Here is a 14,510-nt window from a genome sequence, read left to right on the forward strand (position 1 = left end):
GGTTAGCCTGTCAGTGACTCCTTGTATGTTTGTAACTGGTAAATGGGCTGTTCAGTGCCAGTTCTCTCACATTCCATAAGTAGTAGTCCCTTCCAGGTGATTTCAGAACAGTGCTACACAAAGTCTGAACACTGAAACAGATTAACAGGGGAACTTAGAATCAGTACAAAGTATGCTGATTTGAACTATCTGGGCAGTAGTACTTTGCTCATTACTGCTATAAATAGTCTTTCCAATATACTGTACTGGTACTGTACCTTGTTGGTTTATTAGGCCTTTCAGGAGTAAGGACCCTGCTGTCTCTGGAGTAGACCAGAAAACAACCAGCAAGCTCATGCTACTATCTTGTACTCTCCAGAAGGAGAGCGAGTTACTAGCAGCATCTCACAACCCCCCCGAGACCCTTCTAGTGGGGAGGTGCTCATATTCCATGGTTATGAATGTGGGATAGGAGGCCATCACTGGCACTGCTTCCAATCTGTCTTTGCTATAGCAGCCATCAATCATATATATTAAAACTGTGAACTGTGTAACAGCTTGTTTACTCCTCTGCTTTCCCATTACTCAAAAATGGCTGAAGAGATTTTCCTCAGACTTTTGACTTTTCTTCCACTGTGGTGGCCCGTGCTATACCCACTCGATGGCTATATAAAAGACTTCAGTCTTCAGGAGTGTTAGCTTGACATTTTTCACAAACATTAAAGCTATTTGCACAAACAGAGAGATGATGCAAAGCTGCTAGAGAGGAGAACATGAAGAGCCTCTTGCTCAATTTGAAGAATATATGCAATAAAATTGAAGCCTAGTCTCCACTTTAAATGGTTAGGTAATTGGGATAATAATATTTCAATTGACCATATGTCTGATCTCTCTTGTTTCAGAGAACATAAAGCATGATGTGTGCTATGACATCAACGTATTTGCACTTTATAGGAACAGAGCTGGACGAGTGGCTTCAGCTAGAGGATACTCGAAACAGGAAGGCAAGCTCTGGCTATTCAGTTTGAAACATTTTGTTTAAACTAGCCTGAACATTTGTCCTTAAAAAGAAAATATTGTGTTTTGCAGCACCATCAGCTGGTCCCCAGGTTTATACAGCAGTAAAAGGAGATGGTGTTTGGGTTTCATGGGAAGAAATCCCAGGCCACCAGCAAATGGGCTGTATCATTAGCTACAATATATACTTGCAGAAGAAAAACTCAGAGGAAAGCCCTAAAGTTTATGGTAGGTATCTGGCAAAAAATAAGCAGAACATAAACCCTGTTCTTGTACAGGACATTGAAAATATGAACCCCACTGTTCTAGGTAAGAGTTAAAAACGCATTTAGAAAGATACACATGAGCCCAAAAGCCACAAGTCATGGCTCCAGAGCTGAACTTCCCCAGAGTTTGGAGCCAACCAATTCCAGGTTTTGGTTTGGGCCTCTCTCTACTAAAAGTATCTGCAGAAGGGACTGGAGAGTCAGTTTTTAAAAGTGTGTCACTTGTATTAGCAAGACAAAAATAGAATAAACTAATGCAATTTGATATCTGTGCACACTGCTACCCTTGAATTATCTACTTAACAGACATTGATATAGTCCCTTTTAGTTATAGATTGGATAAGGTAACAGATTTACTCAGAAGTCAGTCAGGATATACACATACCAATGAAGTTTTTAATCATTGTACACACACACACCTTTCTTATTGTGCAAGTCATCTATTATCCCATGAACACTGTAATTCCTATATCCACCACCCCCTCCCAGAAGAAAAACTCATATACATTCCTTTCTCAATTTATCCAGGCACTGCAACAACAGAGTTCTTAAAAGACAAACATGCCTTTCAAAACATCACCTCACAAACATCTTTTGAGGCGAGGGTGATCTTTCACCACTAACCAGTGATACCCTGAGGATAAAAAAAATCCAATCTTCAGGCAGTATCTAGTAATCATTGTACTGCAGGATAATATATGTCTTACTACACCCACAATAGTGTTAATTCTTCTGTATACTTGCTAGGTTCTCAAGACTAATAAAAAAAAAAACTTACCTCTGTTGCAGCCACACATGCTCTGTTCTCCTTACTCCTACTTGCATCACTTCAACTGAAAGGTCCTTTACTGTTTTATAACACTATATCTCTCAAGTGTCTCCTGCCCAATTAAACATCTTTGTCTTTACATAGCTGCTTTTTATTATTGATTCTGTTTTCTGCTATAGCTCAGATATAGACTCACCTTCTACACTGTAACCATTATGGAATGAGAACCCTCCCAGTTCACATTTCTGAGGCATCCAAGAATTCTGCCAACAGACAGAAGGAAGAGTTATTGTTTCTAAGAAAGAGGGGGGAAAAAAGCAGCAAAAATCACTTCAACACTTAAAAAACAAAGGCCAACCCCCCTCCCCTCACTCCCAACAGCCTCCTGACAAAATGTATTCAGGCCTTTAAAAAAAATTGGAAAGAAGCAACCAAAAAAAAAACAAAAACACACTCTCATTCACCTTTAAAGTAATTTAATAGGAGCAAGTTTAGTTTTTAATTTTGTCCTCTGTACATTATCAAGTTGTTTTTCTTCCTTATGTAAATGCAGTTTATCTCTACACAAATAGCTAACACAGAGAAGTAGGACAGTGGCTAGGGCTCTAGCTTAGGACTTGAGACACGTAGGTTCAGTTGCCTGCTCTGACAGAATTCCTGTATGACCTTGAGCAAGTCATTTAGCCTCTCTGTGCCTCAACACCCTGTCAGTTTAAAAAAAAAAACCAGTAGTACTCCCCTCCTCACCAGGTGTTGTAAGAATAAATACATTAAAAGATTGTGAGGTGTTCATGTACTACTGTAACGGGGCAGTAGCTATTGTCTAGAAGAAAACATGCCAATGTCTGCACTGATTTACATCCAAGTTCACAGTTTGAGGAATAGTTTTGCTACCATAAGGGATTTTAATGAGGTTTAATAAAATAAAGCTTAAAAATGACACTCATTAGGGATCTGTTCAATGAGCAACTATTAGCTAGCTCCTAATCCTATTAAGAGACCAGCTTGTGATCTGGGAGCTTCTGATCCATTTGGAGCTACTGGCAGGGATTTTTTACATTCAGAAAAACCTGTAATGAATCATTGGTAAGGCTAAGATTTTGTCACAGTAAGTGTTGATGGCCGAAAATAGTATCAAACTACAGAAAATGCTGCAAGAATGCAACACAAAAAGCAGCTAAGTCGGACTGAAAATTAACGAAATATATGTGGTCTGATACCATGCCAAAAGCCCAAATAACAAATCAAGGGAGAACAAATAGAAGTTGAGCAATATGTCTATTTGGGCTAAGAAATTAACATGTGCCACGATCAGGAAGGTGAACTCTTGCGAAGAAAGAAAGCAGGTTGGTGCGCATTCAGTTCTGTCAAGGATGTCCGCCAAGGAAAGATCAACAAGGGAACACACGCCAGCCTCTTCAACTCAACAGTACTGCCAGCGATATTGTACGGCAGCGAAACATGGGCGCCGATGAAGTCAGAGGAGCAGCAACTGTCTGTCATGGAGAGGGCGATGGAAAGAGGAATTCTGGGAATTTCAATCTGTGACCGAGTCCCCAAAGAAGTGATCAGACAGAGTGGAGTGCAAGACGTCCTTGAGAGCAGGCATAGTAAAATGTGAAGGGCCGGGCATATAGCGAGGTTCACTGACAATCGATGGACTGCAGCTGTCGCCAAGTGGTACCCACGGGAACTGAAACAACCACTCAGCTGACCTCCAAAGAGATGGGAAAATTTTATTGTGAAAAGATACGGCCGTACATGGAGAAGGGAGGCCAGGACATGAGAAGAATGGAAGATGTGTTGCGATCGGCGCAATCTATACAAGGGCTGAAGGACCGATCGATCAAGGTGATTTTTAGTAAAAGTCACAGACTGGTCACAGGCAATAAACAAAAATTCATGGAAGCCCACAACCTGTCCTTGACTTTTACTAAAATACGCTGCGGGGAGGCGGGACAAACTGCGTGCCGCCAGGACTTGCAGCTGCTCTAGCCCCGCTGCTATTTCTGCGGCAGGGGCTGACCACTGCTGCTCCAGCCCCACCTGAAAGCAGGTGTATAGAATTTGAAAACCTGTCTTCCCTCTCCCCCACCATTACAAATGCTGCATAGGCAGATCTCTGTGACCCCATGGAGCTGCACTGACTTGAAGTAGGGCTCTGTGTGGGAATTTGAGTCCATCCTTCTTGGAGCTCATTGCAGGAGCAGCCCATAGAAAGTAAAAGTAGCTGCTCAAATATGAATGCTACTAATCTGGGCTCAGTGTTCCTTTACAATTTAGCAATCACACGCGTTAGAATAGGGCAGAAAATGGTACTGTTAAATTCTTTATGTACAGGACATGGTTATTTACAGAGTCCTTTAAGCATGCATAGTACTTAACAAACATGGCAATCATAGTCCCTACCCTGAGCAGCATATGATCTAATTCAGACAATGGCTCAGATTCAAAAGGGCAAAGGGAACAGAGGTCGGGGTTGGAAAAGCTTCATGAAAGAAGCTGCACAGAGATTTAGAGGAGAAATCAGGACACTTGGTGAAAGAGAAGCCTGTTCAGAGCATAGGTTATGAAGAAAAACAAAGATGGGTAGCCAAGAGCAAGAGAAAGCAGTGAAGACAAGACTCGGAGAACAAGGAAAGGGAGGGAGATGGAGAATTGAGGGTTCCGTTCTTTAGAATTAAACAAGAGAAATAAAAACACTGGATTCTTTGTTAAGTATCAGAGGGGTAGCCGTGTTAGTCTGGTTCTGTAAAAGCAGCAAAGAATCCTGTGGCACCTTATAGACTAACAGACGTTTTGCAGCATGAGCTTTCGTGGGTGAATACCCACTTCTTCGGATGCAAGTACTCTTTGGATTCTTTGTTGATTTCTCTTTTTTTCCCCTCTTTTCAGTCATCCATAAAGAGACTTCCAGAAATTCATTTTTAATCAAAAACTTGCGGCGTGGTGTGAACTACGTTTTGTGGATGACAGCTTCAACCATGGCTGGAGAAAGCCCTATGGGGAACGAGGAACTGGTTTACCTAGAAAGTAATGAATAGCTTCATCTTAAGACCTTTGTGTGAGGAGCCAGCAGAAAGACACCTAAGCCTATCCCTTGCCCCAGCCCTTTCACACAGATTTTGATTGTACCTACTCCTGTAATCCTTACAGAGGAAATAATTGGATATTTTCAGATGGTTATAAAATTGTGCATGTTTTTTTTTCCTTCCAATTGCCCACCTTCCCCCAAGACACCTGTAGAGACAAATAGGATATGCAAGTAGTAATTTGAGTCCAGTGGGACTGTTCACATAAGTAAGGCAAGCAGTGTTAGACCTCACTGAAGGTAATAGGAGTTTTGGCACAGGCTTCAATGTGAACAGTCCCATTGGCCTCACATTATTACTTACATATTTAAGCTAGGGTTAAAGTAGGGCCTGATTATGCTCACATTGAAATGAATGGCAAAATTCCCACTGACTCTAGTAAATAAATAAAATAGTATTATTTCTGAATTGCTGTAATTCTCAGCTATTTCAGAGGTTTCCTGTATTCAGAAGTTCCCCCTTTGTGTGTGTAGGCCAGTTAAAGTCAGACCCCTTTCTACATTTTATGACTAGAGCTGGTAGAATCGGACTTTCAAACACATGGGAAAGTCCCATATTTGAAATTTGTTTTCATCCCAAATTGGGACGGAAAGTCAAAGAACAAAATTTTACATATATACTAGAAAGTTCAGAAGAATTTTGATTAGTAAATATCAAAGAGTTTCATTTTGGTTTGTCAGCTGTCCTACAATGTACAGTGGTTATGACACTCCCATCATGTACCACAGTAGTTCAGAGAAGAGGCCATGGTGCATCATTGGAGATGTCCAGGTAGGGAGCCTGGCCTGTAGAGAATGGGGGCATGAGGCACCCCTAGTACAGTTCCCATGAGGCACTGTGGCAGCTGCAGCAGACACAGATTCATGTTGAACTGACCCCGAATGAAATATTGTGATTCAGTTTGACAAACTGAAGTATTCAGATTTTGGTTGATCTAAACCAAAATAGTTAGTTTTAGTTTCCCTAACAAAAAATTTAAAAACTTCAGCAAAATCACCATGTTCCCCTAATGAATTTTGATTTTGTAGAAATTGAATTTTCTGTCAAAAAAAATTCCTGACCAGCTCTAATTTTGAGTGTTTCACAGATACAACATAGTATATTTACTTTTTAAAGCTTTTCTGCCTAGCTTAGCGTTCACTAGCATAGTCCATCTTACTGACTCTGTGTTTATTTGCTGCATATGTCGATGTTAAGTGCAGTGGCCCAAGACAAAGGTTAAAGGGCTGCATATATTAGACAATCAGTCTTGGGTGAAATTGCCAAATGAAGAGCCCCATGTTACAAAGTACTCTTTTTTTCTTAGCATTTCAGCAGTGCCAAATTCCAGTTCTTAAATGTACTCAGTTCTTTTTCGTTTATGAGCAAGAGAGCATACCCCAGGACTATCATAGTTCAACCATCCACACAGTTGAGTTAGCATATTTAAAACCTGATTTTTGCTGTTTATCAACATGGGTTTGCTGGATTTACAGGTTCTTCTGAATGGATTATTGTTTCAGCTGCTTGCATCTTCTTCGGTATTTCAGCCTGCATTTGCTTTGTGCAATCTGTTCAAAAAGCGTAAGTGAATTATTTTTATCATAACTCCAAAAATAAAGTAGTTTTCTCTTTAGAATGTATAATAATGTCTTTTTACAACTTGTTCTAAACTTCTTTGAAATTTTACCTGTAACTTACAAGATGCCAAAAAATTGCATAAATGATATTCAATAAAAAACAGCACAAAGTTAGGTATTTGTACATGTAAATAGATGCAGGTTCAGAAATGCACCAATTGAGAATGTGCACACACACACCCGATATATACTTTTTTTTTTTCCAAATTTAACCCTTAGGACCTAATCCTTCTCCCATTGAAATAAATGACAAGACACCTGTTAACTTCACTGAGAACAGAATCCAGCCCTTAGACTGAAAACTCTTAAGAGCAGGGATTTGTCTTCATAAAGCAACACACACCAAGAAAGTAATAGATATCTAGAGACCAGAACAAAATATAGTTTATAGAACAAAAGAGCTCTCAATTATCTGCTGCTACAGAACAGTTTTGATGCCAAAAGGATTTCCCTATATCAGCTACCTTCCAAATTTAATTCATTTAAAAACTTAACGGGGGCTTTTTTTTTTTTTTTAAGATATGCTTAAAGGTAAAAGGCAAAGTAGATTATCTACTACCTTGTTGACTCAATGACCACCACAAAATGTTAACAGCAGAGACCAGAAAGTTTGGAGCTATATCAGAAGTGTCCAGATTGAGCTTAAACTAAATTGCTTTATTACAAGTTCCAACATGGTAAATTGCAAATTACCAAATACTGGCAGACTGGAATTTCTACTGGTCCAGACTAAAGTAGTCTACACTGAGCAAAACACAATTATTTGGTATCTTGGCATTGTGTGGTGTCCCAACTGAATATGTCAGACTTAAATGTGAGGATGTTCACAATATAGTTTGAAGCCATTACATTTGCAGGAATTAGCAATCATGATTTTAATGCCAACATGTTCCATTTGTTTGCAGATTATGTTCACTCCTTTCTGTCCTTGTACCTCAGTGGTACAGAAAAGCCATTCCAGACCCAGCTAACTCGACATGGGCTAAAAAGTACTCCTCTGTAGAGGTAAGTCACCTTTTAAAATTATTGTTATACTAAGCTTGTCATGCTCACTTTAAAAATGATTTTGGCCATACGTGTCCATAATCTCTTGGTACAAAAAAAAGTGTGAATTTATGGTCAGTGGGATGATTGCAGGAAACTACTTTGTGAATCTTATGGCCTGTTAAGATTATCACCTAGCCTGATAAAGTAAGTTTCTGCATTGTCCCTGTAAGGATTAGCAGTATTAGAAAGGATGTTGTGTAGAAGCTATTCACATTTTGACACGGTAGAAGATACTGTCTGAATAATGAATATTTTTCCTCACCCATCAGAATGAGCTGAACTTGGATTCCAATCAGTTTCTAAGCTACTTCAGCAGTTTTGAAGAGCCTGAAACTATAGAAGTAGAGGAAGTCTTCATAAAAAGGGAACCAGTGGCTTTCAAGGACATACCCATCTTCAACAACATTAAAAACAGTGAAGGTCATGATTGGCAAACAATAGAAAACAGCTTTGAGAAACAGGAATCCATTGAAAAGAACTCTGAGTACAAACCTTTGGCCCCCAGCACACCAGATGATGAAGGCAATTATAAGTGTCACCTGCCTTACTTGTACAAAAAAGTAGTACTGGAGGAAACAGAGCAAATTCAAACGGTTTCTGAGTACCTTAGCAATCCACGTACAGACATGACTGTGAACTATTTGCCTTCAAACATATTGTCTCCCATTATGGACACGAATGAAGAAAGCAATGAATTTGAATGCAAATCCTTCTCCATTTTCCCAACAACTTCTATTCTGATGCCAATGTTTTCTTGTGGCGGGAAACTTACTTTGGATGCAGTAAAAATTGACTGCAATTCTTTCACAGACTAAGCAGTCCAGTTTGTATGTCCGTTTTTTTTGTATTCTGGCCAGGTTCTGTGCACTTTAGTCAAATACACAAATCACAAAATTATTGTTTTTAGTTTAATAGTACCAACTCAGCCACTTCATGTAATTTAAAGGAAAGGTGTAAAATCTAAACAACATACACGTGGTTAGAGTTGTGTTTTGTGTCGTACTTTGTGAGATAGTATATGTTTTGCACCTCTTTCTTGTGTGGATCTTGTGAGAACCTGCCCTTGAGGTAGGTGACGTGTTCATACAGATAAGAAGTTGAGAGTTCTTACAGCAGAGCATACTTATATATTAACTGCCAAAAGTTCCATTTTAAGGTAGAGCAGAGGTTCTCTGAGTGAGGGAGGAAATGGCACTGAATGTATTCTGGGTGTGTGAGAGAAGCTTTTTTTGGGGGGGGGTGGGGAGGGTAATGACAGGACCCTTACTGCGCACATTGTACCCACAACTATGAATAACTCTTGAGACTTGAGGGAGATAAGGCATCCATCTTACACCTTGGCAGCTGTTCAATTCACCATTCTTTCGCATCGCTGCTGGTGGCAACACTGCCTTCAAAGCTGAAGTAAGGTGGAAGTCCCTTATACTTAAATGGTTCTGTTTGAATCAGTGCCTTACTGGTTTTAAAATTTAGTGAGAGTTGCATGGTTTTTTTTAATTGGTATATGTACTTGTGAGGGGGATTACTACAGACACAAAGCAGGGTGGGGGAGGAGGGCTGCGATCACCACTGATGTGGGGTAAAGGCTGCCCATCCCTGCCTTGTACCTGTGCAGAATGTGGCTAAACTGAAACCTTTGAAAACGAAGGAATACAGAGGGCAGATCTACACAACCCCCTCTCATTGACTTTAAATGGTGCTCCCCCATCTTTGAAGGCTGAGATTATTTTAGGGGAGACTGATCGAAAGCATCTCTGTATTCACACCTTACACATCACTGTAATAATCTTTGTACAAACTATGCCTTGTGAGGTATCATTTGAAAATTAGTAACTCGCTGGTCAAATTATCATGTGAAATGTATGTAGCAACATTATATGTAAAGTTGTGAATTCCCCATTTGATATTAGCACATGTTCCAAAACTAACCTGCTCTGCCTAGGCAAAAGTTATTAAACAAGCCTGTTCTAAGTAAAGAAGTGTGAGTTTACCTCAGTTTACGTATAAGATGTAAACAGGGTCTTCAAGACAGTATGGGGAGAAGATGGCAGGAAACAAAAGAATTTGGATTTCAGCAAACAAGTAGGGGAAGAAAGCATGGACTCCATGTCTTCTCCTTTACTGACAGAATGAACTTTACTTTGAAGAGTGACCCTCAGAAGAATCCACTTCAAAGGTTCAAGGTAAATCCACTTCAAAGGTAAAAGAATGGGGTAGAGACACCCAAGCTATATCTTCCAGCTAAGACAACCAAGGCACAAGCACCTTTGGGAGATCCTAACCAAGAAAAGGGTCAGTCCCCTATTGCTGGAAGACGGGGGGGTGAGAAAGGCCACCTTAAAACAAAACCTTCAACCAAAATTTGCTACCTTAAGTTTTAGACACGTGGTTTCATTTTTATTTGCTTGTAACAATCTCATTTTATTTCATACTTGAATTCACTTACAATCTTATTTGCTAATAAAATTGTTTTATTTTTAATCTAAACCAATCCAGTGCTGTTTGGTAACTTCAGTTAAATTAAATTGAATATTGACTCTTTACAAGAGCAATAAACCATACTGTCTGAACTGTCCAGGAGAGGGCTGGACGTTGCAGAACACATTTTTGGGAAAATCCAGGACTGGGAGTGCATTGGGGTCACCTGCAGGTTGTAACTAAGTTTGGTGAAAGCCAGAGTGTGACTGGAGTGTTGCTGACAGGTTGCTGGAGTCAGAGCTGTTGGACCAGCTACAGCCATGCCCAGATACTCAAGGTGTGACCTACATGCTGGTAGTGGCCCAGGTTGGGAGTGGCAGCAGCAAGACATTGTGAGGCAGCCAGGCCTACAAGGGAGGTGGTGACAACCCCTCACTGGCCTGGACTGCACCCCAGAATGTGACAGAGGGAGTGTCGGGGAAGGGGCTCCAGGTTCTGACTCCCCTGCTCCTACAGTCCCAGAAGTCTCCCTGGTTGGACAGCTCCCTCCCTGCCCCTTAGCACTCCTCTTCTCCGTTTTGAGGACTGTCCCTTATGTGCGTAAGGGATCACCACGACAGGGGCTGCTTCTCTGATGGAGCAGCACCATAAGGAGAGGAGGAGGAACCACCCTAACCAGGCTGATTTTTTTTTTTTTTTAAAACCACCCTATTTCTTTTGAAAAAAAATTTCAATTTGATTTTTTATTTAAATTCTAGATGGAAAAAACTTATTTAAAATGAAATCTGAATTGAACACTAATTATGTTAAAGCCTAAGCTTATGATAATCTCTTAAAAATTTTAAATAAATATGCTGAATCCATGGTGGACCCTCTACCTAAAATTTTGAGTTAAAGGCTGTTTTGCTATATGAAGGATATTTCCCCCCGATTCTAACTTTTGAGATCAAGCTTCATAAATATGGCACAAATAGGTCATGTACGGTATTAAGGGCTTGATCCTATGGAGGGTCCCAGGCGCTGTGCTACTGGGTGCAAGACCCTGGCAAAGTCATCACAGACATTAGGACCTGGCCTCTGACTCCAGGAGACACCATTATGTATCATCTCATCAGGATCATACAGTGAGCCCACTGGGTGGTCTCATACTCCTATTTTATAGCTTCTCTCCCTGAGTGCTGATTGGCTCAGTTCTCCAATTATGACTCCAACTACCATGGAAACTTACTCTGCAGCCCACAGGAAAACACTGATCTGCTCAGAAACTACCAGCCCTGGCTTCTAGATGGCTCTGGGCACTTGTCTACTTGCACCTGTACATGGACAGAGATACAGAGAAATCCATTTCTCAACTGCCCTCTCTGTCCCTAAACCAGTGGTTCTCTACCCACAGCCCAATCAGCACACAGCTGCGGCCCATGTGACATCCTCAGGGCCATGGGTGAATCAGAATCACCATTTTGAGTCCCAAATATGAGCAAAAAAACCACTGTGAAATTAAGGTCACATGGCCTTTATATTTTTAAGGGACACAAACGCCACGCTCAAACTCCAGCTTTAGACCACACCCTGAGACTTGCTGAAGTACAGTTCACTTCAAGGCAATCGAATTAGGCACAATTTTAGAGCACTTTGCTGATTTTTTCTTTTGCCCCGGTTAAGCAGTGCGCTAGTCTCAACTTTAACTGTAGTGGTGCTATTGTCCACTGTGTTACACATGTACATGGGTAACTGGAGAAAGGGCTTCCTACTACATTTTTGCAGCAGGTTATATGAATCACTAAGCAAAAGTCAGATTGCCTTTTTGAGTGAACCAATGGTAGGTAGTAGGAATAGTTTCCAGGAATGAAGAAACAGGCAACAAGAATCTACCAACAGCAAAATCTTTGACTGTTTATTAAAATAGTCTAGATACAGATTTTAAAATATTTTCTATACATTCTATGATTTTATTCACTTAAAATCTTGGAAATTTGAAAACTAAGTTGCTTTGTTCACATAATCTTCTTTTCCATTCGATACTGACTTGTTAGCTACCGTATGACGGATCACAAGTTCTGGGCTACAGCCACAGATGGAGTTTTTAATATGAGGTATTTGGTTTTTTTAAATGTAGACATTTCAAGCAGATCTGAAGCAGTTCAGATTTTTGACTTACCTTTAATGCATTCCTTTGACCTTCTTTACTCACCATTTATAACAGCAGTTCCCCTTTCAAAGCAGGTAAAGCAAGTGCTTCAACAAATGGATTAAGATTTTAGCATGTTGCATGGCAACTATTTCAATACTATCCCAAACTGTCTCTGTTAACATGCTATTTTCTAATTTTCTGAGGAAACAATCCTCAGTGAATCTGAAGAGATCTATACTCCCAAAGCAATGATAAAGAATTCCACCAGCCCTCCCTACCCACCCCATGTAGTAGAAATGCACCATTATTGTAAAAGACTGCTGCATTTGGGCCATAGCTTTTTCCACTGAGACCAACATAGCATCTGTACTCAGAAGTGAAGGACCTACTCAAGTAACTCTTGCAGGTCAGGGAGGAAGCCCTTTATTTGTCTGCAGATTTTCAAAAGACTTTTTATTCCAACTATTGCCTCTTTGTCAACATAGGGTCCATAATGTTAAGTTTCTATCACATCTGTTTTCAACGTCAAAAGATCTGTCATGACATTCCTATGGATTTTGCATGAAACACAATCACACACATTTCCCTATAGTCATTGCACTTGGTCTGTAGTCAAGCATCAAAACAACAGAAGATAGTATTTTGTTGTTGCTAATTATCTTATGGTCTTATATATCAGTCTAATGTTTTGATATTGCTTTTATGAAATTAGTGGCTGTATATGTGAAATAACGTACATATTGAAAATTAGCTATTTAGCTTTTTTTTTTTTAATTGGAAGAGAGAAGTGAAGTTCAAACTATGGTGCTGAGCCTGCAGCCACTTCTTAGGTGGAGCCCCCTTCCAGTTGCTGTACAGATTAGCAGCAGAATTAGGCTCCAATGCCTGCAAGATTTCTTTTAAGTCATTTATTGTACTCAAGCAGGACACTGTCTATACACATATGCTTATTACATCATGAGGTGTGTGTGCATGCGTATATATATATATATATATATATATATATATATAGAGCCTAGTTTAAGACACTATTTTGTTTTCCATGTCCAAATTATAAAAGGCTACGTTTTGTACAAATATGTATTCTAAAACATTTTAAAGCGAATTTGAATTCAAATAGCCAAATTATGATCACCTCTGAAATGGTTCCCGCAGGGTTTCAAATAAATTTTGTACTTTTAACTACAACCCCTTCTGAAAAATTGTCATCTTGTTCCTCTTTATTCCCTGGCTGAAAATAAGACTCAGTTAAGAGTCTTACATCAAATTCTGTCTCTGTCATACGATTAGAAATGTGCATATGTTACCGTCATACAACTAATCATGGCATCTTAATGAACAAGAATATAACTTAGGCTCATGAAAATAGGTTACATACAAATAAAGTAAATCTAGCCAGTTGTCATAGATATAACTACATTCTTGAATAAAGTCTATTTCCATCATATTTATTAGTCTTTTTTTTAGAACACAGTTCTAAATTTGGGTAGCAAAACCGATATATTAAAAAAAGTGCTTTGGTATAAATCCACACGTCTATAACAAGCAAGTCTGAGGGAGGAATAAAATTGACAAAAATGTACACAAACTGCTATAGTACATATTGTACCAGATGAATGGCACAATACTAATAGAAGCTGCAGTGTTAGGCCTAAGGTCTGTACTCTAACTGAAGTAAAAGTGTCTGCACAAGGGAGTTGCCTCAATTTAACTAAATCAGTAATTCCTTTGTGTAGACAAGACTTAATGTGACCAACCCGACTACCTCAACAATTGTTCCTCCTTGGCCTTTTGGTTAACATCAGGATAAAATATTAAATGGATACTATGCCTATCTATAACCTACCTTTGCAGTGGGTGGCCTGAAAAATTCCAGCTGATGTTTTCTATCTCTAAATTGTACAATAGTCTGATCACAAGTAACCAATCTCTTCTCAAACATTACTATTTCAGTGCTACACATTTCTGCTACTCTGCAATAAGTCACAACTTCAAAATTAGAATTGGTAATTTATTCTTCCCCCACTGTTGAAAGGTCCTTTATAGGTAGAAAAGATTACAAATCACTTTTAAAGACATTTGACCTAAGGTTTTAATATCTAATCAATGAATGACAACTCAATCCAATATACCACAAAGCTTGTCTAGCGCCTCTAAAGTCTATTTTTGAAC

At 39.5% G+C, this 14,510-nt stretch overlaps 2 protein-coding genes across 3 annotated transcripts in view; one reads left to right on the forward strand and one right to left on the reverse strand.

Annotated features, from left to right (window-relative positions):
- Positions 1 to 2,230, reverse strand: part of C8H1orf141 (chromosome 8 C1orf141 homolog) — a 127,284-nt gene extending 125,054 nt beyond the window's left edge. The window contains exon 1 of the mRNA XM_045027693.1: positions 2,041 to 2,230. The gene's annotated coding sequence lies outside the window, so the exon portion shown is untranslated. The remainder of the gene's footprint in view (positions 1 to 2,040) is intronic.
- The window catches only part of IL12RB2 (interleukin 12 receptor subunit beta 2), a 32,979-nt gene extending 22,754 nt beyond the window's left edge, over positions 1 to 10,225 (forward strand). For both annotated transcript variants that reach the window (XM_045027686.1, XM_045027688.1), the window contains 6 exons: positions 882 to 983; positions 1,069 to 1,224; positions 4,927 to 5,064; positions 6,599 to 6,686; positions 7,648 to 7,747; positions 8,059 to 10,225. In XM_045027686.1, coding sequence (XP_044883621.1) covers positions 882 to 983; positions 1,069 to 1,224; positions 4,927 to 5,064; positions 6,599 to 6,686; positions 7,648 to 7,747; positions 8,059 to 8,604 — 1,130 coding nt within the window. In that variant the 3' untranslated portion in view covers positions 8,605 to 10,225. The remainder of the gene's footprint in view (positions 1 to 881; positions 984 to 1,068; positions 1,225 to 4,926; positions 5,065 to 6,598; positions 6,687 to 7,647; positions 7,748 to 8,058) is intronic.
- Positions 10,226 to 14,510: the final 4,285 nt, after the last annotated feature.

This window comes from Mauremys mutica, chromosome 8 (assembly GCF_020497125.1).
Source record: "Mauremys mutica isolate MM-2020 ecotype Southern chromosome 8, ASM2049712v1, whole genome shotgun sequence".
Classification (NCBI taxonomy): Eukaryota; Metazoa; Chordata; order Testudines; family Geoemydidae; genus Mauremys; species Mauremys mutica.